Consider the following 24,949-nt stretch of genomic DNA (forward strand, 5'->3'; position numbering starts at 1 on the left):
TCCTGACACGTTTCTCAGAACTGCCACAYTTCTAACGCTGAGAACCCTCTTCAGTCCTGGCAGTAAACACAGAGCACTCAAGGAACTGGGTTATCAAAGCCCTATGTGAGAAGGCTCCACAGGAGGTGTCAGAAGATCTACTAAATCAGAACCTACCTTTATTATTATGTCACTCAGCTCATTTAAAAGAAAATATACTGCTATAGATATATTAATCCTAGTCCCTCTAAAAGTGCCTGCATATAGTAGACAATCCACAGATCTCAATCTTTGCTATGTAAAACAGTCTGAAAGACCTAAAACCATTTCCTCCATAAGTAGTTGTTTTTTATGCTGTTTTGCATCTGTTCTGAAACAAGAGGATTCCCATAAAATGATTTCTAAATGTTGAAAATCATCCTTGTGCACTTTGAAAAAACTGTCTGGTTGATGCTCATTCACCATTTATTGCCGTATAATAAATTTAATAGAAGAAAAAAAAAGACTGGAAAAAGTGTTGAAAATACTTTCAAAAAACATGACCTGTGTACAAAGTTACAATTTGTAGAGAAGTTTACTGCTTGCCTCTGACTCCCTGAACAGATGAAATGATAAACTTAAGAAAAATTTAAATTTGTAGAACAAGCAAGTAGACAATAATGCTTGAAAAAAAAAWTTGTTTCATACAAAAGCTGCTGGTTTTTCCAGTAAAATAACATAAGCATAAAAAAACCCCCACCACTGCAGAACCAGTATGTATCTTACACTTTATTTAAGAGTAATCTGTACATCAGGTCCCCAAAATCAAAGCCCAAACATACGTTCAAATCCATATGTATTAACATACATAGATTTAGCTAACAAAACAGCATAATACATACAAAGATTTCCTAGACTATTATTCAGGCTGTTTTTCTCAAACTTTTCTCATTTACAGGTCTGTTTCCCATTTTTGAGGGCAGCACTGGGCAGCAATAATTCTTGTATGACTTTCAGCAGGGCCAATACTGGCTGGTGAGGCAAGCAGGGACTCGCTGAGRACGTGTTCTCAACCAACCCCGTCTCAAACCTGTAGGACTGTTCCAGGTTTTCCAGACGAATAATAAAGCACACCAAGGAGAGAGTATGGAATGCCAGGGTGGACAGAAACAGCCACATTTAATTCCTTGACTGTATAAATTTATTGAGGTTGCAGATCAGGTGACCCATTAATCCATTTCAAAAGATACTTTTATTAAAGCCATGAATAAATAACTAGATAAACCTCTACTTCTGTACAAGAGCCCTTGCAGCAGTGGCGTTTCTCTTTTGGTTGAGAGACCAAATGTTATTGTCCACTGCAATGAAATCAATCTTCTTCCTTCTCAATGTAGGATTTTGCACCGACACGTGCCATTTGCCTGGCCAAATAGCGATCCCTGGCTGACATGACTGTCTCTTCATTGCTCCGCTTGGCAAATTTGCTCACGCTCTCAGGCGGTTTCTGTGCCTGCTCTTTCTCCTCTTTCTCTCCTTCTTCTCCAGCTTTACGTTTTGGCTCAGACAAAATTCCAGAGCTGGAGCTGCTCTTCTCATCCACCTCTCTCTCTTTTCCTTTTGTGTGCTTATCTACGTCAGCCCCTCTGTCTTTTTCTGAAGATGCAGGACTCCTTTCCCTCCTGTGTCTGTGCTTCTTCTCATCGCTACCATATTTCTCTTTCATATGATCTTCTTTTTCTCTGTACTTCTCTTCCCTCTCCTTCTCTCTATCACTGTATTTATCTTTACCATTTCTTAATCTCTCTTTTTCTCGCTCTGAGCACTTCTCATCTCTCTCCTTTGCTTTCCTCCATTCTCTGCTATGTCCCTCCCTCTCTTTTCTTTCCTTCCCCCTGTGTTTATCATCTTGCTCTTCTCTCCTTCTGTAGTCGTCCCTACTAGTATGATCTCCGTATCTGTGCCGCTCTTCCTTTTCCCTTTGGTGATCCTTTCCCTGGGTCCTACTCCTTCTCTCGTTATCTTTTTCCCTGTCCAGTTCATCATTTCCCAGTCTGCCTGTTCTGCTCTCGCCCCTCTTTGGATGACTCGTCTGTGCTTTCGTGTGCAGCTCGTCCTCCTCACTGGATGAGCCTGGTGACCTCGAACGCCTCCGGTTCTTGTCATGCTTAGACTCCTCTTCACTGCTCACAGAGCTGTTTCGCCTCTCTTTTTGCTTCAATTTTACTTTACTATTTTTACGTCTCCTTTCATCATCACTACTATCACTTCCTAAATCGGTGTCAGCATCTGCATTATCTTCTTCCTTAACAGAAGGCTTCAGCCTTAGTCTTTCATCTGGGCCTTTGTTTCTTTCAATGGATTCATCATAATCATTGTTAGGTTTTTCTTCCTTTATCCTACATTTTAATGTTAAAAAAGAAAAAAACATTACAGTCTGACATTTCAGATACTTCTCAAAATCGCCTTCTAGTCAGGATCTAAGCAAGATTGTAAAAAACTGATGCTGCCGAGAGGTCTAAGAAAGCAAATCTAGTTGTGGCTCTGGTTCCAGGAGTCCAGGGCGAAGGATCTGTACTAATATTTTATGTCTGGTTCACTGGTAAATACAAGCAGATGAACTTATCCACAAGAACAATTATGGTTAAATATCTGCAGCCTTTAAGTGACAGGACAGAGATTCATATTCTACTGTTTGCTCTTTGGTAAGCTGTATGTTTTTATTTATGTGCTTATATTCCTCTGTGAATGTCCAATAGTTATTTGGAGAAGAAGCAGGTCTTTTTTTCGGGTTTCATCATTCATAACAGATTTCTTAATCCAGTATTTCTGAAGATCTCACTCTTTTGGTTAAATAGAATCTAGTATCTTTTCCATAACTCACAGGTTATTAACTACAAGAAGAACCATAAGGGATAAATTCACAGATTTCAATTTRGCCACTGGCCAGGAAGGTTACGCTTCTTGTTTTATCTTTGACTGAAGGAAATGCATGTTTAATCACACGTGCCATATGCCTTTTATTTCTAATCATGCATCGTCAGTAGCCAGACAGCCACAGAAACCAAGCAGATATTGCTCCCTGGCAAAACCTGATACGGGACATTTTCCAAGTGTTGAGGTATGCTAAGATTTTAAGTCACATATGACAAACAACTGAGGCCACAAATTTCACATTCTCCACTGGAATTCTGGAACGTGTTCTGCTTTTCTTTCAGTCAGTAATCTTTACTTCTCTCTTTTATTTTAAATACCATTTTTACTATATGTGATGAAGTGACATGTTTTGGATTAAAGAGATAACGCATAAAGCCAATATTTCAGATATCTGAGTAATTTCACTGTGATCACACTTCTGATATCTAGGATATCTACATTAAAAAAAAAAAAAAAACAGCCTCATCTGATTACTCATATTTGGACTACACATATGGTAATATTTTAAAATGCTTCTACTGGGCTTCCTGTATATTTGACTAATTTCATTTTACCACAGAATCAACTTATTTATCATACCTCCATAAACGTGGAATGAGGACAAAGCTGAAGACCTATTTTTTCCTCAGAAAATTAATATCATCGCATCATTTCCTATGACTAGAATTTGAAGCATCTTACCTATGTCCACTATTTTACCTTTTCTTCTTCACATTATCAAAGTATATAACTTAATGATATTGTCAAGTAGTGTGTAAAAGAAAATAAGAAACAGGTTAGAATAATGTCAGCGCAACAATCTCCTGGATACCTTTTCAAACAGAATCCTTGCTGTGTTTACTTCTGTCTTACATTAAAGTCTACATTGCTGAWGATCAGACCTCTCCCAGAAAACCTCAGCAGTATGAAGCACTGTGCTTATCCTACCAGGGTTTTAGTATTCCTTGTCTTTCTACAGGGTTGCAATGATGTCGGAATCACAAATAACCAAAAGTAACTTATATGTGAATCCCTTCTGGGATCACATCCTACCTGGCTTCACGGAAGCTGCATTTAGGCATCTCTTCTTCCCCCACTTGCTGTTTTAGAAGATGTCTGTAAAATCCACTGAGATCCTTCTGTTTGGTCACATCCAGGTAGGCTAAGGGAAAGCAAGCAAGGTTGGAGTAACTGTGTCACAAATGCTCATTGTCATCAAGACACCACTGATGGGTATYCCAGTTTTAAAGGTCTTTAAGACCAGACTGGAAAAAGCACAGAGAAACCTGGCTGGCATAGACACCCTTCCTGAGCTCCCTTCCAACCTGAATTATCTAACAATGCTATACTCCTAGTGCTGAAAATACAGATTACAAATCCATCAAATTYATCTTTCTTGTTCTTTATTCTACTATCCATTCATAGTCTTAGCCCTTTAGGCCCAGTTCTAGGACACTAGAAACAGAATGCTTAAAGTGAGGAGTCTAACCACTGCTGGACCCCAGACATACTATTCTTCCTTCCACAACTAAGCTCAAAAAACAGGAGTAATCCAAATAGTACAGACACACAAATTGAAGGATRTGCTCTGTTCCTCCCGCAATCTGTCCAATGGAAAAATTAGAGCCAGAATCTGCTTCGGTACAGATCGCTATCTATTATTTTTTGATATTTTATTTTTGATATTTCAACTATCTCAAGCCTCATAGAGAATCCAAGATAGCAACACTAAATACAAGCCCATTTTTCTAAGAGTAGTCATAGTGATTCAGTGTGAATCTCACCCTCCAGAGCTGCTTCCCTTCTTTCTCTTTCCTCCTCCTCAGCCCTTTCTTGCAGCTTCTTTTTATAGGCTGAAGTCACAAAGGCCTCTTTGTCAGCAAACTGTCCTCCTTCCATTTCACGCTCTTTCTGAATTTTTCTTTCCATCCTTTTTTCTTGTTCCTTCTTCCTAATCTCAGCTGCTTTGAGGATATTTTGGATGTATCTGGGCTAAAAGAAATGGGGGAAAAGGTATAATGTTGAAAGATAATTAAGATGGCTGAGAAAACACAAACTGGGATTGCTAAAAAGGTTGAAGAAAGTTTGCAATGGAAGAAAAGCAACAGACATCAGTCTCGCAGGGTTTGATAGCAGTCTTAAACTGCCACTCCCTTTTGGGTCACTGTCATGGCATGCTTCCTTTTACCAATAACAGAGGCTGCAGCATCCAATTAAAAACTAACGTTTTTCCCCCCAAAATTCTTAGGAATTCCTGTCTTATATAACAGTATTTGTGCATAAACCTTGTATGCCTGAGCAGATAATACATTTGGCTTATTAAGAGAAAGCTTCAAATTAAGCAATTACAGTTATTCCTAGCATATATAGATGAGACAGACAGCATACATTTTCAGGTATGGACCTTTTTCTCATCTTTTCCTGATAATATTTTGGCATTGATTTCTTTCTTCTTCTGCTGCATTTCATCATAAATACTGTCATATTCATACACTGTAGCATCTTCAGCCAAAGCCTTCTGAATCTCCAGTTTAGTCTAGATGAGAATAAAGAAGAAAAAACATAAAAATGAAGCATGACAGTTCTACCATCTTCAAATATTTCACTTYTATATTGTAATTTAATGAAATGTGTATTACAAACTTAGCCATTGAAATCYTGTGTGTAAATTTAAAATTGCCAGATTTTTTTTTAATGCCATTTTTGGTATTTTTGAATAATATACCAAAATAGATTAAAAAATACCATTTTTAAAAGCCCTATTAAAACAAACAAGCAAAACACAGTAGGGGAGCCTTTAGATCTGTCCAACTACTAACAGAAGAGGAATGTTGAATGATAACCACCTAAGTTTCTCTCAGGCATTCATTAGCTTCATCAAAAAAAGAAATATGCTAAAAGCATGATGTGTAAATATCTTTTCTCCCTCTAGCTATGTCTGCACCACGTTTAGTAAATATTTATATATTTAACAACACAATACTTTGTCAACTTTAATCTCTTTGTATTACTGCACATTACAAACAAAACCTGAAAAATTCCTCCTAAGAAGATTACTACATACCACAAATTAAAATGCACCGCCTTGTACACTTACATGCTTATAGTGAGTAAATATTAGTTTTATCGTGTTTTAAAATTACGATCAGATTGTTTTTCAGCTTCTCTGTAGCTAAAAAATAGCCAATAGAACTTCAAAAACAACAAATCTGCCCAGAAAAGTGGAATAAAAATGTCTACCAAAAGAACAGCACCTATGTTATTTGGTTATACTCAACCTTTGTTAATTTTAAATTACAGAATTACAAGTCTGGCTTTTAAAGAAAGTCTTGTGCTTCAGAAAGCAATACACAAAACTACAGACTAAAGGCGGCAATTTCAAAGGATAACTCACTTCTAAGAGACAGAACTATGTGTCTGAAATTATTTTATACAATGCTAAAAGTATTCTATTACCATTTCACCCTCACAAATTTAGAATATCTTAGATTCCAATTATTATGTTTCCAGAAAATAACCATGAACATGTTCCTTACACTAAACATATGAGAAATATATAAATGAGAAATTATTTATAGAGGAAGTTTAAGGAGGGCATTTTATCAATATAACAGAAACCATACAAAAATGCAATTCCACAGACACTGACGTCATTGGCAAAGCCAGAATAGAAAGTCCCTCTCCTATGCTCAGTCCAGCTGCTCATTTTTTCTCTCTATGGCCCATACAATTGCTCAAGGGCCTGTACTGTCAACCTGCTAACTGCACAGGCCTCGTTAACAGTGCAGCTTCACCACCCATTAGCCCAGAGCAACTGAAGGCGCAGGAATAACGGGAAAGGAGCYGGAATGTCTTATTCTTAGCTAGAATTTCTGACAGCTTTGCCATCAAATAAATCAYGTGTGGACCTGCCCTTCTGCTGAGCTGGCTCCCTGAAGACAAACACTCAAACACGGGCAAAAACATCATTTAGCTCTGAATATGAAATTTGGTCATTTCTTACTTGCTGTACGCATGGAGAGCCCGTATCAGAGCTTACCTGTTTCATTGCTTGTTTTTTCAATGCTTCTTTCTGAAGACTTTGACCAACAGTTGTCTAAAAGATGAAAACATTGCAGAAATAATGTTAATGATATTGAAACAGCCCATGTTATTTTTCTACAATTTGAACGGATGACTATGTAATTAAGGTCTCATTTCATCAGACAGTATTGGACTTCAATAGTGCTTTTCCTGAAAGCAAGATAAAATARAAGTTTATTCATAAGCGACCCCAAATTGGAAGTGTGTCCTCCTACCAAGTTATGTAACAAAATATTAATGCTGCCAGAAGCTGTGTTTGCGGGTACACAAGGATAAATATTCTCAAAGGTATTTCATATTTCTATTACTCTCTGAAAAAGGTAGGTGCTGTTCAAAAGGTATAGTCAATAGGTCAATTTAGTTGGAAATATAATAGCCACAAGCCAAAATTTTTACTGACAACACTGTATTCAGCCAAAGACAAATATTCAAATGGATTTTGGCACTTTAATAAAGATTAATCAGTGTCAGTAGTATTGTATTTTTTAAAATAAGAACGTTGTTGATTTGAATGGCAAGTACTTCAAGCAATGATGCCTATTTTTATATTTTTCAATGATTAATGTGCTAGAAAATAGCAATACTAATCTTTCCTAGAGGAAAAAGAAAAATCCACTGCTGAAAAATTGTTTCTAATCATTCTTTTAAAAAAGTTAGTCTTTCAATTAGTGTTGAATTTGACTGCATATCTTTCTTCTCTCAACCAACAGACAATACTGTTTACTAAACAGAATCACTATAAATGACAGGACTCAGCTGTGTGGATGTAATTAGATATCACTTAATCTTATAAAGCAGAAATAGGAAGGAAAAATCCTTTTCCATTTTGGCAGCTTCCCAAGCTTTGCACCTTTGAATAGAACATGGTCTATATTGCATTTTAAAAAAGGAAAGAGATTGTGTAACAAATTCTTAATAAAAACAGAAAATCAAATAACAGGAAGCTTGGAAGCAGGAACTAGCGTCTTCTGAAATCAAATAAACCAAGTACGATGTACATTTAAGTAAATCCATTGAACAAAGGAGCTTTAGATTTTATTTGGTGCTTAGAAAATAATGATTTGTCATGACCCCTTTTTCTTATACTGTTGAAATTTTAACAGATGTGTCAACATGGATAAAAAGCCAAGTGCTTTTCCACAGTTTTCTACATGATAGATTGTAAACAAGTCAAATCTCTTTCACTAGCTTATTTCAGAAACACAGAACAAGCTCCGCCATGAACCGCATTAACAAAGTCTCGTTTTATACGGTTTTATACAATCTGTCCCTATTTCTTTCATCATCATAGGTGTCCTACCTGCTTGATTTGGCAAGTGGGCAGCACCCTGCCTGCTCAAAACCTGCCACTCTCCTGAACAGTCAGTCAGCTGCTCCTTCTCAAAATGGAGGATTAAAAATCTCAAAAAACACCTTAGATTTCTTCTAAAAATGCTATGTAGAAAGCAGGAAGACCCAGCCTCGCTCCCTGCTCTCGGGGAGGGAGAGGGTCCTCTGCTTCCCCGTTAGGGACCATCACTGAAGGATTCTTGGATCAGAGCCTCCCACAGCTGCCATGCACAAAGACAGCCTGGACTGCAAGGAACTCCTCTGTCCCCTGCCAGAAAGCAGGGGCTCGGTGGAAAAGGCAGAGAAAAACAGACTGTGCTGTTATATTTACCAAATTAGCTTTATTCCACCAAAATATCTGAAACACTGCTTAGAATGTTTCCCCTGTTCTATCAGAAATAAATGCATTGATCTATAAAGATTATGCAAACACAGAAGTAATATACAATCCTCATTATTGTACATAAATTGTAAAGAAGTCCACCTGTGATTTGTTTGTCCAGAAAGGCAGCAAGTTTACAAAAAACAAACACCTTCCCTAGGTTTACAGTCGACAATTTCCTGTTGTGCTATGAGCTCTGACAGATGAGAACTTCCTGTTCTCCTGTATTGTTTTTACTTATCAACTGTCCATTTATTAAAGGCCCTACAAGCTCAGCAATCTTGTTTTCCTGCAGTCAAGCTATTATTTGGAAGCACACCGCTTACAGTTTAATATTTTCTGCAGCAAGAAAAACGTTTTAACCCTATCCTACAAGACTCTACTGAACCCATGCAAACCCAGAAAGTCTTGGAAATGAGACCCAACAGGACACCAGCCCTACAAAATCATGGAAGACAACTCGTATGCAACCGAATTTAACAACCAAAGTCACATAAAATGGACAGCTACCGAAGTTTTTAACATTTTAACTCATTTCTCCTACGTGTACTTTTTCCTTCAGAGACTACCTGCTCACTTCCATCCAGTAGCTTAGTACCCTTCGCAAGTTGCTTCTTAAATTTCCCTACATGACTCTGATGTAAGCAAAGAACAGATATTCAAATTATTTACCAAAGATTTGGGCTTATTTCTGGTAAATTCAATTTATGCTAATGATATGCAAACTACTTACAAAAAGCTCAAAGTTCAAATCAAGTATCTAAGAAGGTGATTTCACATTGGAGCCAACTAATTTCACTGTCCTTCAAGTTTATCTTGTACACTCTCTCYGCCTTCCCACTTCCCGCTACCACCATGTCCAGTCTTCCCGCACCCACAGGCCCATGTGCCTTGCCTTCGTCACCCTCAGCATCCTCTGCTTCCTCCTTCCTCACCTTCCTGCATCCTCAATTGCCTCTCGTATCTCCAAATCCTCTCACAATTGCTAAAACTCTCTCACATTCTTCACAGGTTCCTATAATACACAAAGTTCCTTCTCACAATCACTGAGGAACACAACTACAACATCCCAAGTGCTAAGCCCTCATGGACACAAACGTCTGACCATGACTTTTCTAAACCTCTTTTTAGGAAACTAGACTAAAAAGAGGAGAGTAAATGATTGACCTGAACATGCTTAGTTTAAAGAATATTTGGCTTCTATTTAATCTTCTGATTTGTTAGCCATCTCATTTGTTCTTGAGAAAAAGCCTGTTGCTGGCTTGGGGCTGTATGCATCAACTGCTTCTGAATTCTTCTGTAGATTACACAATTCCTACAGCAGCAGATGTGACACCATTTCCAGCATAATCAGAGACAACAAGTCTTAGATCTACGACTAATATTATTTTCAGTAATGAAGCTAGTTTCTAGAAAGTTACAGCCCTAATGCTACATCAGTTTGTTGAAGTTTGAGCTGAAGTTGAAAACTTTCCTCAGCAAACCYCGGGAGCATTCAGCAATCAAAAGTTTAGGGACTTCCTGAAATAGGTGATGCGTCTGAATCATTGTTTAATATCAAAATGCAGCCCTTGATTTGACTAATCATTTTCTTAATCCTTTAACATTTCTGGACATGTGTTTGTGTGTGTGAGACAAACAAACAAACACCTTCCTTTTGGTTAGATTACACGAGTTACTTGGCCATTCCACAATACAGCCTACCATTTGTATTATGAGAGAGAGAAAAAAATCACTTTACCTGGTTTACTTGATCTCAGGCAATATGATGTTTCAAAAAGATTTCTGCCCCACGTGTTTAGCTTGTTATGAACTAACTCAAAGATCTTAGTCAGTAACTAACATTCACTGATGCCCTAAACCACAGCTAAGAGTTGCGCATTAAAAAGATCACCTTTTAAATTTCTTCAGCAAGAGTAGAGGCAGTATCTTAATGAAATATGCACAGTGACATTAAAATAAATAAATAAAAGGAACAAAAGTTTGATATCTAATACATAATCACAGGCCATGTCAGGTGTGCAGATTTCCCAGCACGAACTTTATTAGAGTTCAGTTAAAAATACACAATCTCCAGACATTTGAGATATAGTTCTGACTGATAAGGTAGCAGACAGGAAATGAAACCCCTCCCAAATGCTACTCCTTATCTTGAAAAGCTCTGAAATTATTACTGAACTAATAAAGTAATTTTGCTTTTTTTTTGAAAAAAAAAAAGATCTTCTTTGATAGAAGCTGTTATGAGATTATTACTTTTTGCTGTGTATGTAGCATATTGATGCACATGGCAACTCCTAAGAGTCTTCAGAGCAGATGCTGATAGAGAATGTGTCAGGCTTTATCCAAATTCTTTCCACAGCATTTGTTAACAGCTAATGGGTTGAAGATGCAAATCATCTAGTGTTTCCAAAAGTAAATGGCTTTTCCTACGTATCAAAACTAAACCCCAGAAGACTCTGCTGTAGTAGAGCTTCATAATGATCCTTTATTATGATTTTGCTTTTATCCTCTCATTCTGTGTAAAAGGACACAATTYCAGAGAGCAGGAGCAGCTGGCAGCAGAGGAACAGAGATGTGTTCTACATTATGCTTCCTATGAAACCCTGAGCAAAGCACTAAGGTACTGATCTCAGAAAAAAAAAAAAGCGATTAAACCCTTAAATTTCAAACAGATCCAGAACTACAACTTGAAAACATGCAATTCATCCAAAAACTCTGGAAGCTTCTCAAGTTTACAGTCCTTCAAGTTTTCAATTTGCAGGTACCACAGTTATCCAGTGGCCCCAATCCTGAACTGCCATGGACAGGGAAAGTTCTCCTGCCATTGAGCACTGCGAAATTGTTTCTCTTCTCCATTAGCTACATGCAGAAGTTGGGCAACTGTAAAGGTATCCAAATTTGTCTTACACAGCAAGCCAGTTCTTGGACATTCCCCATGTCAACAGCAATGTATTCAAAACTGTAATTTTTTATGGTGTACAGCACCCTCTACAGGAGCAGGTAACAAGCTTTTATTCTGAAAGTACTACTAAAACAAACAACTACGAAAAGCAACATTAATAACATCATGCAACAAAGGCAAATGTCTTATAGTGAACTCTGTGATCATAGAAGGGCTGTATATTGTCCAGTCTAAAAATACATTACGATACATTTCAAGTGTCATGAGAATTTGAATACTCATTACCTTTTTGTTTTTTGACTCCTCCCCTTTAAAACTTTTGATTTGTGATGATCATTATTAATGGTGAGTAGTCATTATCAGATTTGGGTGGAAAGATCTATATTGAAACATACTTAAAATACTTACTGCAAAATACAGATACTAAAATCAGCAGCTGACCTGAGTTTCTATTTGTAAACAAACTTGCCTGTGACAATCATATGAGCAAAATACTGTTAAATTTTGCAAAGAAACAGCCACATAAATGTCATTGCAAGAGCTGGCAGAAAGTAACTAAGTATTCAAGTTATCACCTTCATTTAACTTGAACTCAAGAAAATATATATGATATTTCACAATCATGATGAAAATGATGGCATTTGGGTTGTGAAAACTCTAAGGTTGTAAGTGAATAAACTGTAGTAAATAAATAACTTCAAAAACATGGGGAAAATTTCAGAAGAAAATTGATTGACTCGCCTCTTCATCAGAGTCATCTGCAAACACCGAAAGTTTCTTCGTAACAAGATTTTTCTGATGTGTTTTTTGGGGCAAAATGAGCCCATATCTAGGGAAAGAAAAAAAAAAGCTGCCTTTAATATTACTTACAATAAAAATACAACACGTGCCAAAACAAAACGGATTGAGATATGACTGCTCTTTAACCTAGTCTTGGCCTACCGCACACACTCACCTGTGAGTACGTTTGCCTACTTTGTATGTACGTTCACACACTTTGTATGAGGCTGTGAACCACCACCACAGTTAAAGCTCCAGGAAGAGCCTTACAGCCAGCTCGTGTCACGCAGAGATCTGCTGCACACACAGAACTCTTGTGCTGACACTACTAACGCATGCAGTGCTTCCAGTAATCACATTTTCCTTCCGGGAATTCCCTTCCTGCCAGTTTCTCCCCAAACTCATTTAACTTTTCATACCAGCAGCATCGCAGAGGTCTCTGGCTTAACCCCATGCCATGTGGGGAGCTATTTCCCTCATCTCCTGCCACCTGCCCCAGTAGTTTTATTTGCTCCCAGGGTGTGGGCAGCAGCCCAAATTGTGACCCTGCCATCACCGGCAAGTCCCACACGTTCAGGAAAGACTTGGATGGCTGCAGCCAAACACTTTGGCTGTACAAAACACTTTGCATGTGACTYCTGAAAGGATTCTGCTTCCTAAGAATCAAAACTCCCACGTGCCAGAACAACACAAGCCTCCACTGCTTATTTGCTTGCTTTCCTGTTGGTTGTTTTTGGCCTTTTAACGCAAACACGGCATTAAATTGCAACCCATACAGACAACAAGGCTAGAGGAGCTGCAGGGCAGAGCTGTCGCGTTCTGGGGCCAAAGGGCAGCTCCAGCACACGGGCTGCTCTGCACCCACTCTGCACAGGAGCCGAGCCCCGCTGCTTCGGGGACACAGAACCGGCAGCTGCTGGGACGGGGCCTGCTGGGACCCCGGCTGCCGAGGCCGGCAGCTCCCGAGCGCAAACGAGGCCCGTTAAGGCGGTTCCTTGCCCAGGCCTCGCTCCTCCTGCGCCTTGAGGGCGCGGGGCAGCCAGCGGCTCGCGAAGCCGGGGCCCCGCGGGAGGGGCGGCCCGGGCCCCGCGGGARGCGCCGCGAGGCGCAGAGGTAACGCGCGGCCCGCCCGTCCCCTCCGCCCGCCCGCACTCACTGCTTGCTCGGCGCCGCCATCTTGTCCCGGCACCCGCCGCCGCGGGGTGGAGCCGCCTGCCGTTCCGCGGCCGCAGATTCCTCGCGGCAGAGGCGCCCGTTTCCCTCCCGCTCCCGGCCCGCCGCGGGGGCTGRGGAACCGCCTAGCCCCGGTTCGCCCCGTCGGGAAGCAGAGGGCGGGAGGGGGGATAGGCAGAGTAGGGGGACTTTTTTTTAACGGCTCACCGGCGAGTGGCGAAAGTGCTGCCGGAGGCGGCCGGTACCAGCTGCCCTGAGGGCCGCGGGCTGAGGGGGAGGCGGGAGCTTCCCCCGTCCCGGACCGCCATTGCTGGGGGGGGGGGGTACAAATCAACCGCCACCAGCAAGTACAAAACACCCTCTCGAGGTCCCTTGTTGCCCAGTAAATAAAGAAAGAGCAGTTTAATTTCCCAGCGTTTTATTAAAAAAGCGATTCTGCCCAAAGGAACGTTATTGCAAAGATGAAATCTTGCTCCAGGCAGGGAGCGGGGCGCTAATCTCAAACCACATCCCACTCAGGGAGCTTTTCGTGCTATATTAAAAGCATCGGGCTTTTTTTGTGTGGCATTTGGAAGTTTTTTTTCTTAATGTTGATTAAAAAATTTTATTTAAAATTAATCCTAAATAGTAATTTAAGGAGAGTGACTCTTGAAAAGTTTTCCTGTTTATGAACTTTGGTAGATATAAACTGTTTTCCCTGTTTTTCTCCTTTCTTGTCAGAATTAAATAATACTAATAAATAAACCTTTCTTGCAGCTTTTGAAGTTTATTAGATATAACTACACTAGCAAAATGGGTTCCTTTAGTACCCAGTATATTTTAGTAAGTTTTCTTAACAATTCCTAACAGATTTCTTATCATCTTGACAAAACTATTGAGTAGCAATKCATAACAAATGTAAAGCAACAGCTAATAAAAAAGTATTAACCCTCAGAATCACTGGAGTTRGACAAAAAGATGAATGATTTAGCTCTAGAACGTGGCACCACGGTGGCTGAAGACGGTCCCTGGGTGTCTCTGCGGCTCTTCATGAGTGCTACCAAGGACCAGCAGGTCCCTGCCCAGTCGTACAGGTGCCCCGCGGGAAGGGATCCGTGTCTCCACACGTCTGCTCTAGCTATGCCTGAAATAAAAACAGCAGCAACTGCAAAAGGCAAAGCCAAAATTGTGAACAGTGGGGCCACCTGACTGAGTAGGGAAGGTCATCCTCTGAGTGGGACTTTGCACAAGTCCTGGAATTCCACCTTGGCAAACTGTGATGCTGTGAAGAGGCCTATTTTAACAGTTAATTATGTGAAATGCTTTCTTTTTATTATAGTTACAGGTTGACCTTTATTGACTGAAAAAGATCCCCTTTTAGGATTCCCTTATCTATTGGGAAGCCAAAGATAGTTTCTGAAATAAGCACCTTAAAAGCTGGAGGTTGCCAGTGACACCATTTCATTGACGAGCTGTGTCTGGGAACCTCAAAACTAGTTTAGGATATTTACCAGTTATACAGTCCAGCAGCTCGTCTGCTTGAACCTGCACGGATGCAGCAGTTGGATCAAAGCAGTAAATCTTCTGAATCAAATTGTCATCAAGTTTCTGCAATGCAWAGAACAAAGAGAGTCAGGTGGCAGTGAAAAAAAAATTAATGGAGTGGTGCAGAATTAAAGATAGCTTAGTCAAGTATATAAGATATYTGTAGGTAGCACTTGTAGAAAAGTAGAAGAAATGGGATATTGAATGGATAAGGTATGCAAGAATGGTAAAATACATAGTATTCATTCATACTTAATTTGGAAGGATATTCTCCCAATAGAATACTTTAGAAGTTAACTAAAAATCAAAATGTTTATTTTTAATTTAGGCAGATACACAGTAGCTATAGACTTATCACAGAATCACAAAATGGCTGAGGTTGGAAGAGACCTCTAGGGATCATCTAGTCTAACCGCCCTGCTCAGGCAGGGACACCCAGACCACGGGGCACAGGGTTGTGTCCAAGTAGGTTTGAAAATCTCCAGAGAAGGAGACTCCGCAACCTCTCTGGGGAGCCTGTTCCAGGGCTCTGTCACYATCACAGTAAAGAAGCTCTAACTCATATAGAGATGGAACTTCCTGCATTTTAATTTACAACTAGTAGCCCTTGTTCTCTCACTGGCCACCACCAAAAAGAGTTTGGTCCCATCCTCTTTTCATTCTCCCCTGAGGTATTTGTACATATGCCTATTATATAGATGCATTTACCATATATTATATTTCCTTATTTTTGTGTCTCAATAGACATAATCTTTCCAAATTCATTTCTCCAGTTCTGTTACAAATCCCCATCTACAACTCTKATTTGCAATGCATTTTTTTAAATGAATTCATCTGGACATTACTTACACATSGACATATCTACAGTGTTCACTTGCCCATTCTGCACTTTTTAAATTAAAAAAAAAACTCATCATTTCAAATTCTCACCAGTATACACTGACTCCAGTTCTCAATCTTCTCTGAGCCCTTCCACTTYGGATAGAAAAGCAACAGCACAGCCTTTACTATGTTATGTACCACAGCTGGAGGTTCTACATAGCTCTTTATTTCAGCAAAGTCCTCAGCTTTAAGTTTCTGGATACACTCACGCAGGTCCTGCAGCATGAACCGGTAGAAAAGAATTCCTGCGTGCCTCCAACTTGCCACATTCTCTGCCTCTGAAATTACAAGCCAACTTTTCAAGAAGCTGCTTAGGAATATCTACTGCTCAAGACATGCTACTGACTGAAAGGCTCTGCCCTCTCTATGATTCCCTCTTTTTTTTTTTTTTTTTTTTTTTTTTTCTGTTTTTTTTATTCTTGACTAAATGGCTGTTTTTCACACAGCCCAAATATTCTGTGAAACATTTTGAAATGCAGATGTGTTTGAGAAAACTAAACTCACTGTAACATATGGGTGTTGTGTTGAGAACAAAGAATATTTCAAAGGAATTGTATAGGTGCCATAAGTGTTATGAATCTATATGTTCCCGGGCCCACTCTGGTTATGAGAGAACTGCAGCCACTGAGGGAGTAATTAACACAATCCCCATTCTGCCCAGACATTCTGCCTAACTGTACCCTGCTAGGYACTCAAGATTGCTCAGTACAATTTACATGGACTAAAGGTTTATATTTGTGTCTTCACATTTGTATGAATGATACTGCAGATGTGGTTTTCCTGAGACAGATTAATTTCATACCCCCCTCCCCCCCAAAAAAAAAAGGAAGTTCAGCTTTCCATGCACAATACCCAGTATATAGATTGGTTCTGTTTCCCCTGAAGACATCTTCAGTATCTCAGAGCAGGCAGCTTGGACAATCTTTAGCATTTTCTGCAGGTCTTTGTACTCATGGGGAGGTAATCCATAGTGATGTCCAATGCTGAGATCTAATGCCCCAAGCGCTTGTCCTGATAGATCACGGAGAGGTACTGCAAAGTGGTATTCTCCACAGACATAAGTGCCAATGACCTGGGAAGTGTCTGTGCATTTAAACAGGTAATCTCTAAAACAAGAATAAAGAGAAAAATATGTCCTAATCTTTATAATTCTAGTCTTTTTGGTGCTTCTGTAGCACATTTTAGTAATAAACCATTTCATGTTGTTAGAACAAGGGTATGATATTACTAAATCGGTTTATTTTCTTGCAGCTGAATTATGAACAGATGTAAGTGTCATTCAGGTAACATACAGAAATGAGAAAATAGCATTTTGGAACAATAGTGTTTAGCCCAGCCAATTGTTAAAAATCATAAGAGTTTAAAAAACTCATATTAATTTGTGATCTTTCTTTAAAAACAGCTTCCTGTTTATAACCATGTTGACATTTGTTATATAGAGTTTGTAAGAAGTAAAAACTTGTGCTGGAACAACAAATGACTCTTCAACAAGTTTGACAACAATGATGATATGTTAAAGACAAGTCTGTGAGGTTCTTGTCAGTTGAAGGAAACAGTTGAAGTAAATAAGACTAATATAGCCAAAAAAAAAAAAAAAAAATTAATCTAAAGAGCAAAATGCTACAGTATAAGCTCTGGTGCTGCAAGCCTTTCAAAACAGTCACAGAGTTTGCTTGGCAGCTCATCTTGTAACCGTTATTAGAAGCTAGGTTTTTACAGTCCCAGCCTCAAAGAAAATGTTCCTCTCGCTGTCATAAGTCAGTATCACATGCACACATACCAGATGCCAGGGTAGTAGGAGAGCTATAGGTAAACACCCTTGTAGACTTACATTCCCATTGGTTTTATGTAATGTGTACCATGCCTGATGCAGATTATAGAGTAGGGCGAGAAGTAAGCAGTTAGATTGGCAGAACTCACTTTAAAAGGTTCTCTTTTCTGAGGAGAAGAGTAGAAGAGGTATGAATTTCTCTTTGGCCTGTATGATCTGCAGTGATCATCTTCCGCAGAGCATAGTCACATGTCTGTTAGAGAGACAGGGAAGTTTAGCTGCATTCCTGAAAGGAAAAACCATTCTGAAGCCAGGAGAGATAGGAAGCTTTATTTCTCAAAAGAAAGCTCCCACTTACATTCAAGCTAAAGGGATGATTTATAGATATCTCCCAACAATGTCTGGTTTTATTCCCAGAGTTATTTTCCTCAAGATTCATGAAGAATGTGCCCCAGACCTTCCTCAGCCAGACTATTTATTCCGATACCAGGTTCCCATACTGAAGAACACCCTCAGGTCAGAGGTTTCCTGTGCACCCTTCTTTTTCACGTCCTTTTACAGACCTTGTTCTCATGTCATGTTCATTTTAGCTTACCTTGACATGTGCAAAGCACAAGGGGGAGCAAAAGGCCTGGCTATCAGGCAGCTAACAAAGGGACAGTGCAAAGCCTGGAATGACAACAGAACAGGGCCAACACAAACCCGGCTTATCAGAGGAAGCAGATGAATTATGGTTGCAGAAGATGTCATGCAGACGTTGCAGTGACACAGGATCAGTCCTAAATACTGCATACACTGGCTTTTCCTCTTAACTCACTGTTATGTGAACTGACAGACTTCCCAGGGCCCAAGTTCCTGCTGAAAAACTGGAATATGATCTGCAGGGAAGCGGGCTGCCCTTACAAGCTGCCTGATTGGGAGCAGCCATTTCCAGAGTTGTACTTACATCTTGGTTACTAACATTGCGTCAGTTTTTTTTCGTGCCATAATTTTGGCACCCATAGAATCTCCACAAAGAGCAGCTCCCTTTGTGGAAGGCTAAATTAGCAGAGCTTTAGCAGGGASTTGTAAAGCTAGTTGTCCAGCTGCTGTGTGTATTTTTGCATAGGTATATGGTTTTCCTTTGTTAACTGTTATGCAGACATAAGTACTGAAGCAGCAGAATATTCCCTTGTCCCATTGAGAAAGGGCTACTGCAGGGGTACTGCTGATATGTTTTACACAGGAGGATGGCAAGAAGGAAGAGCGACCTCCTTTAAAGAGGGAACTTCCCTCTCTACTTGCACTGCCSTTTTGATATGTAATATGCACTGCCCTGCATACCTTTTCTTGGCCAGGCTCCACAAAATACGTAATGACAGTGTGAATGTTGGATGTTCTTGAATACAACCAGTCCAGAGCAGTGAGCATCTCTTGCAGAATGTTTTCCCGTGCGCAGACATGGTGGTAGGCTCTGCTGAATGCTCCAGAAACACCCTGTGAAAGCAGAATCCTTCAAATACCCACGTGATTTGGGGATAAAGCTAGGGAAATATTCATGCCTCAAAATGAGGTAAATTGGTATTAACAATCTAATGAGAACTTGCAGTGCTGAAAAGCTGCAATGAAATGTCCTTTATCAAATAAGGCTCTCAGGCTCCAGAACACTCTGGTCATTCCCAAGTTCTAAACAAGATAATGTTGTTTTTTAGTGGAAAGTGCAAAATTCTTTGCTAACAYTGGCTTACTGCGCTCCCTGCTGCTCAGATGAGGCAATCACGATGAGGCTGATTCTAAAGAAAGTGAGTAGCATCCCAAAGAAATCTGAWCAGCCATTGTTTTTAAGTAGTCCATTGTGTAAAAAAAATGCAATTTTATGAAACGTTATGGAAACAAACACAAATTTTAAGTCTGGAGCTTCTGTAAATGAATGCTACTATCTTGGTGCTTTGCACAAATCTGCAGTTCATTTACTAGTTGTATCAGAAGAAGTTTAAAAATTATTGAAAAGGTGACACCTGAAATTCAATTAAAGGTAAGATAGTAATAAATAAGATACTAATATGCTGTTCAGCTCATACAAGTTTCACCATGAGCAGTAAATAGGGGCTCATAGTTCCATGCTGACACGTACGTCTTCATCTACTTAGAGCAAGCCTGGAAAATTCACATGGTCCTTACTGATTTTTTTGAAGTCAAATAAGCTGCCTTCTCATGGTGCTTACCTGATAGAAACTGATCTCATGGGTCAGAAAAATGGTTTTCTCACACTCATCCCAAAGTGTATCGAGTCCTAAAATTCCAAAGACTCTCCAGCGAGCATCTTGTAATGGCAGTACCAGGAATGAACCTCTTCTCTCTTCCACTGGGCGGTCATAGTTCCAGAAGTGGATGTTCCCATGGAGTTGAACTCTTGGAACATGGATTGGCTTCCCCTCTTCAACAGCTGCAAAGCTGAAAAAAAACAATTTATGAAGATTGTGAGAGTAGTGGGCAATTTTTGCAGATAAAAAGAGCAGTTTTGAACTTTCTTTGCTTTAGGATTCCAAGAAGGAAGGTGTTAGCTCCCTATTCTGGCCACCCCTAGAATACCACATCTATTCCATCTCAAAGTCAGACGCAATAAAAATAAGGCCTTTTTTATTCTCAAGTCATTGTAAAAACATCARCTAATGAGTGTAATGAAAAGGAATTCAGAGGCGAGCAGTTCCATTTAATAGGTTAGAAGATGCAAGATTTAAAGGAAGAGACAAATGTGTCTATCTTGCAGAAACATGAGGTAAAGAGGCAGGAAGGCTGTTTACACTGTAAACCCTAGGAAAGAAAAGACATTGTTCTCAAAAAGAAAATATCCAGTGGATGTAAAGGGCTGTAATAGAATTAATTTTAAAAGAGTAAAATGTAGGCTGAATATAATAGACGTTTGCTAAAGGATAAGGCTTATTAGACTGTGAGCTAATCTCCCCAAGGAGTGAGATCCCAAACAAAGCAGTTATAAGTAGACCGTGTAAAGTATAATAATATATATGATAATGACTCACTCCATCACAGTGGTCCCTGAGGGAAGTTGTTCTGTGGAGTCAACCTGCATTTCTAGTGCACCCCAAACCATTGCTTGGCATCCTTACATTCCACATGYTTTTCTGACAAAAAAAAAGAACAGTTCTTTGCAGCTTTCCTTACCTTACTCCTTTCATGTCTCTGTAAAGTATCTGGTTTAGGACATATGGGGCATCATCTGCAGTGCATGCCACATAGCGCAGGAGAATCGGTCCTCGCTCTGGTGAGATCTGGTTCTCTTCCAAAAGGGCAATATATGCACTGATCTTCTTGCTATCCCCATGGGCTTCTGCATCCTAGCAACCAAATGTTTCCCATTACATTATGTGCATTAGCCATTGGCCATTACGCTTATTTCATGCACTTATCACTTGTCTCATTTATGCTGATCTGCTGTTCTAGGTCACTGATTTTGTATGTCACGCACTAACTGCATGACATATATATGGCTACACTGTGATTGCATCTGAGCTGAACACCCTGCTATAAACAAAAACACATACTTTGATTGACAGGGAGAACAGATTTCATTTTTGCTACTGCTAGTGGAAGGCCAGTTCATATAAAAACAATTTCATTATAACCTGTGTCTAAGCAAAATTCCTATTGATTTAATCTCCTGTGGGAGATTCTTCTGAAACAACCAGACAAACAAGTGCCAGAGTTATTGCCTTTACAGATCTGGACAATATTATAGGAATGCTTCAATTACTATAGTACTGAAAAGGGGGAGAAGTTTTGCTGTGAGGAGGCCTTTAATTGTCAGGACAAATATCTAAAGTTGAGGCTGGAAGTAAAAAATGAAATTAATCCCACTACAAGTCATTCCTCTTTGTCATAGACCGAGTCTCCTGCATTTCCCCTCAGAAGCTCTACAGCAAAAACAGTGGATTTCCACATTTGCAACTAATCAGGTCTCCAAAATGTGAGACTAAGTATTCAGGAAAGGTATTTTGTTTTGGCAAAGCACAAACAAGAATTCCTGTATCTCAGATCTGACTTAGGAGTCTTTGTGTGCTTAACCACTGGCTCTCCTCAACATGAGCTAAGTGCAGAAAAGCACAAGGCATCTAGCCTGAGACCAGTTTCTCATGATATTTGGCTCACTCAAACGAAGAGAGTGTCACTGCCCATCACTGAAAAGACTCATGCTCCATGATGTGCATACCTGGGAGAGGACCTTAAACACTGCTCTGTAAACTGGTTCCAAGCTTACTCCGCTGGTCTCAGCTGCTTGCTGGATGCTGTGCAGCCATTTCCTCCGGGCCGAGTGCTGCAGATACTCCATGTGACTTCGTTCCACGCTTGTGCTCAGGAACTCCACCAAGTTATCAGTGACTTCATCCTCGTCCCCCGTTAACTCAGAAACCACTAACTCAAGGTAAGCCTGGAATGTCTGTGGGGACAGTTTCCCCATTCTGCTGGTCTGTGGGTAGCGTAAGCAAAGGTGCTTCTTTGCTAGTAGAAGAAACAGAAAATAAAAMAGGGACAATCTATATAACCTCTATTCAACTTATACTATATTTTGCTTTTTACCCAAATGGGCTTCAAATGACGTGCTCGTTTTTGTCGATCTATCTCCTAAATTTAGGTTTTCATCATGACAGGTACTCTCCAGCTTCAAGACTGGATATATCTTCCTTTAGATGCCTGCAGCATCACACTTTGAAAAAGAAACCTGCACATTGTTCCTGTGCCCCTTTTGCACCTGTGCAAGATACCCAAACATAAAAGGCAATAGAAAAGAGGACAGGTGCCTGGAAATATGAAAAATCAGAGGCTCTTCTTCATTAGAAACAAACTTCATGGACACTTGAGAGGCTAGGGACTGGCCTGAAGGTAGAAATGCTGCATATTGCAACAGTAGCCAAGATTTTGCAGTAATACTACTGATCACTCTGTTAAAAACATTAAGGTTGGAGTCTACAGATGATTTCATAGATCACTAACATTCCTGGATTTTCCACAAATATAATTTACAGAAATTATATTTTTCTTTTGAGGTCTTCCAAAGTAACCATAATTTTTAATTACCCTGTTTTGAGTGTCTGTGATGAATTATTGAAATAACATTTATACGGTGCTGGATCTCATAGATGAAGATCAAAGAAAATGTAAGCTTCACTGAAGACACACAACAGATGGGACAATGGTGTTCAAGAATCACCAGGAGATGTGAATGCGGAGCAAAATAGTCACAAACACCTGAATAAGAGCTACCAAATGTAGATTTAGAAGATGGAATCTGTTTGAAAAATGTCTGAAGCATCAGAGAGCCTCCTAGCTCACAGGGGAATGAAGGAGTGAGGCATGGAGGCTACTCTTTCCATTTGTAAAGGCCAGAGGAGCCGYGTTGTATTTCCTAACCCAGGGAATGAAGCTGAGGTGACCCAAGTATGGCAAATAAGCTGCAGGAAAAAGAGTTGGTGGAGTTTCCTTTCCCTTGGAAAAACAAGGAATGCAAAAAGGCTCTAACTGTGATTATCGAAAATTGCTTTTCTGCACTACTCACCCTAGTTCACAAAATTCCAGTTTTCCCAGAGGTCCCAAAGACAAACAGGGTTCCTCCTAGCCTCGGAATCCTAACAGGCTGAGCATCAGCATGCACACCTACTATGTACAGGTTATTATTTAAATCAGCAGCGAGTCCAAAAGGACATTTTCTGAATTGTTTGCTTGCCTTTATAGAGTAAGCTCTGATTCTGCTCCTTCCCGTACTGCAGATCTGAACTCACGGGGGTGCTCTTGCACAGTCTTTGGAATTCGCAGGTCCGCTTCCTGTCTTTGGAAACCTCGGATTCATTGAGTATTCTGCCCAGAGCTATACTTGCCTGATCATGCCCCTGGCAGTTCCTCTCCTCAACACTGCAACGACTAACACTTTGATATATACATATATATATATTTTTTTCTTGCGTCCTGATTTCAAGTCCTGCTGGACCCGGAGAACTAAAGGAAAGGGAACTATTTGTCCAGCGCTTCCTACTAGCAAACGAGCGATCACTGCTGTATAGGTAGAAGTGTGAAGTTTGCTGCTCAGCGGGGAGTATTTGTGATCAATACATAGAATAGTCTATAAGGAACAGGCTGATAGAAAATGCTGTGGTTAATGATGCACAAGAACTGGCAGGAAGCCACCTGATGACCTAATTGCCTCTTGGTGCAAAAAAAGGACATGTTTTACAGGAGCTAAGAGTTTCCTCTTTCCCCCTCAGAACTCAGTGAGGATTTTATCATTGATTTTATCTGTAGCAGTAGCTTTGGTGTATAATAGTGACTAACTAGGCCCACTGATTCTGGAGCTGACTGTTAATGCTGACTTATTCTGCTAACCATTTGAAGAATATTTCAAATACTTTAATGTCATTTCTGATTTTCGGACAAAACTAGTATGGAGAATTTTCTGATAATATACAGTTATTTGAATTTGGACCCCCCCTTTTCCCTGCCTTTGAAGAAAGAGATGAAGAAAGAAATACACAAGAAGCTGAGCATTTTTCCCCCCTTCAACCGCAGTGTTTTTTCATCAAAAGAGAAAAGAAAAGCGCTGAAGTGCTGGGAAGGAGGGGCCATCAAGAGTAGCCATGTGCAGTGCAGACTTGCCCCCCAAATCTCAGATGAATAAACTTGCTCTCTCCACCCAAGCACAGATGCAGACATGTTCTTAATTGCTAATACAATATTTCAGAGCACATAATGGCTACATGTTAATATGCATGAGGCTGCCAGACAGGTCTAGGTGAACCTGCTGTACTTCTGCCTGACCCAAGTCTAATACGTTCAGGACCAAATTTTCTATGTTTATCAAGAGAAATGATACAGCTGAGAAATGAAACTCAAAGTTGCTATCTAATTCATGAGACCTGTGCAACAGTGTGAATTACTAAAGGCCATTTGAGACCCATAAGGAGAGCTGGTGCTCTCTCCTACAAGACATATTCCTGCAAATAGTTCACTGAAAGGTATCTATTAAAAATACCAACATAATACAGGCTAGAGCAAAAGTGCAAAATACATATCCCTGGGATTTTGATGCATTTTTTTTCACTGTCATATTACAGATCCTTAATGCTTATTAAAACTGAAATCATTTTTCAACATGTCACAACATCATGAAAGCACTTGACTGCCTCTCTGACTGGGAAGATGATTCTCACATCAGTCTATTGCAGAAGGAGGGGATGGAGCCATGTATTAACAAGTAAGTCTAAAT

At 39.9% G+C, this 24,949-nt stretch overlaps 2 protein-coding genes across 2 annotated transcripts in view; both read right to left on the reverse strand.

The window, feature by feature from the left end:
- Nucleotides 1–787: 787 nt before the first annotated feature.
- Nucleotides 788–13,536, reverse strand: NSRP1 (nuclear speckle splicing regulatory protein 1). Its single transcript, XM_026047756.1, has 7 exons — nt 13,504–13,536; nt 12,309–12,396; nt 6,911–6,967; nt 5,276–5,407; nt 4,656–4,863; nt 3,925–4,033; nt 788–2,354 (listed from the first exon to the last, which is right to left on the reverse strand). Exons 1-7 carry the CDS (start codon nt 13,521–13,523, stop codon nt 1,328–1,330), a joined length of 1,641 nt encoding a protein of 546 aa, XP_025903541.1. The 5' UTR covers nt 13,524–13,536; the 3' UTR covers nt 788–1,327.
- A 907-nt stretch (nt 13,537–14,443) lies between these two features.
- EFCAB5 (EF-hand calcium binding domain 5) overlaps nt 14,444–24,949 on the reverse strand; it is a 35,453-nt gene continuing 24,947 nt past the window's right edge. The window contains exons 14-22 of the mRNA XM_026047906.1: nt 21,905–22,194; nt 20,860–21,032; nt 19,902–20,130; nt 19,021–19,173; nt 17,847–17,950; nt 16,779–17,032; nt 15,975–16,204; nt 15,011–15,107; nt 14,444–14,643 (exon numbers count right to left, since the gene is read on the reverse strand). Of these exons, the coding sequence (XP_025903691.1) occupies nt 14,444–14,643; nt 15,011–15,107; nt 15,975–16,204; nt 16,779–17,032; nt 17,847–17,950; nt 19,021–19,173; nt 19,902–20,130; nt 20,860–21,032; nt 21,905–22,194 (1,730 nt within the window). The remainder of the gene's footprint in view (nt 14,644–15,010; nt 15,108–15,974; nt 16,205–16,778; nt 17,033–17,846; nt 17,951–19,020; nt 19,174–19,901; nt 20,131–20,859; nt 21,033–21,904; nt 22,195–24,949) is intronic.

Source organism: Nothoprocta perdicaria, unplaced genomic scaffold (assembly GCF_003342845.1).
Source record: "Nothoprocta perdicaria isolate Ctin4 unplaced genomic scaffold, notPer1 scaffold_50, whole genome shotgun sequence".
In the NCBI taxonomy this organism is placed as follows: domain Eukaryota; kingdom Metazoa; phylum Chordata; class Aves; order Tinamiformes; family Tinamidae; genus Nothoprocta; species Nothoprocta perdicaria.

What these genes read in the sequence shown, in the direction of transcription:
- NSRP1 (XM_026047756.1), bottom strand. Translation starts at nt 13,523, where the DNA reads ATGGCGGCGCCGAGCAAGCA. An exon ending in AAAAACAAGCAATGAAACAG is followed by an intron (nt 5,408 to 6,910) that starts GTAAGCTCTGAT and finishes ATTCTCATCTAG; the next exon opens with ACTAAACTGGAGATTCAGAA. An exon ending in AAGGGAAGCAGCTCTGGAGG is followed by an intron (nt 4,034 to 4,655) that starts GTGAGATTCACA and finishes GCTTTCCCTTAG; the next exon opens with CCTACCTGGATGTGACCAAA.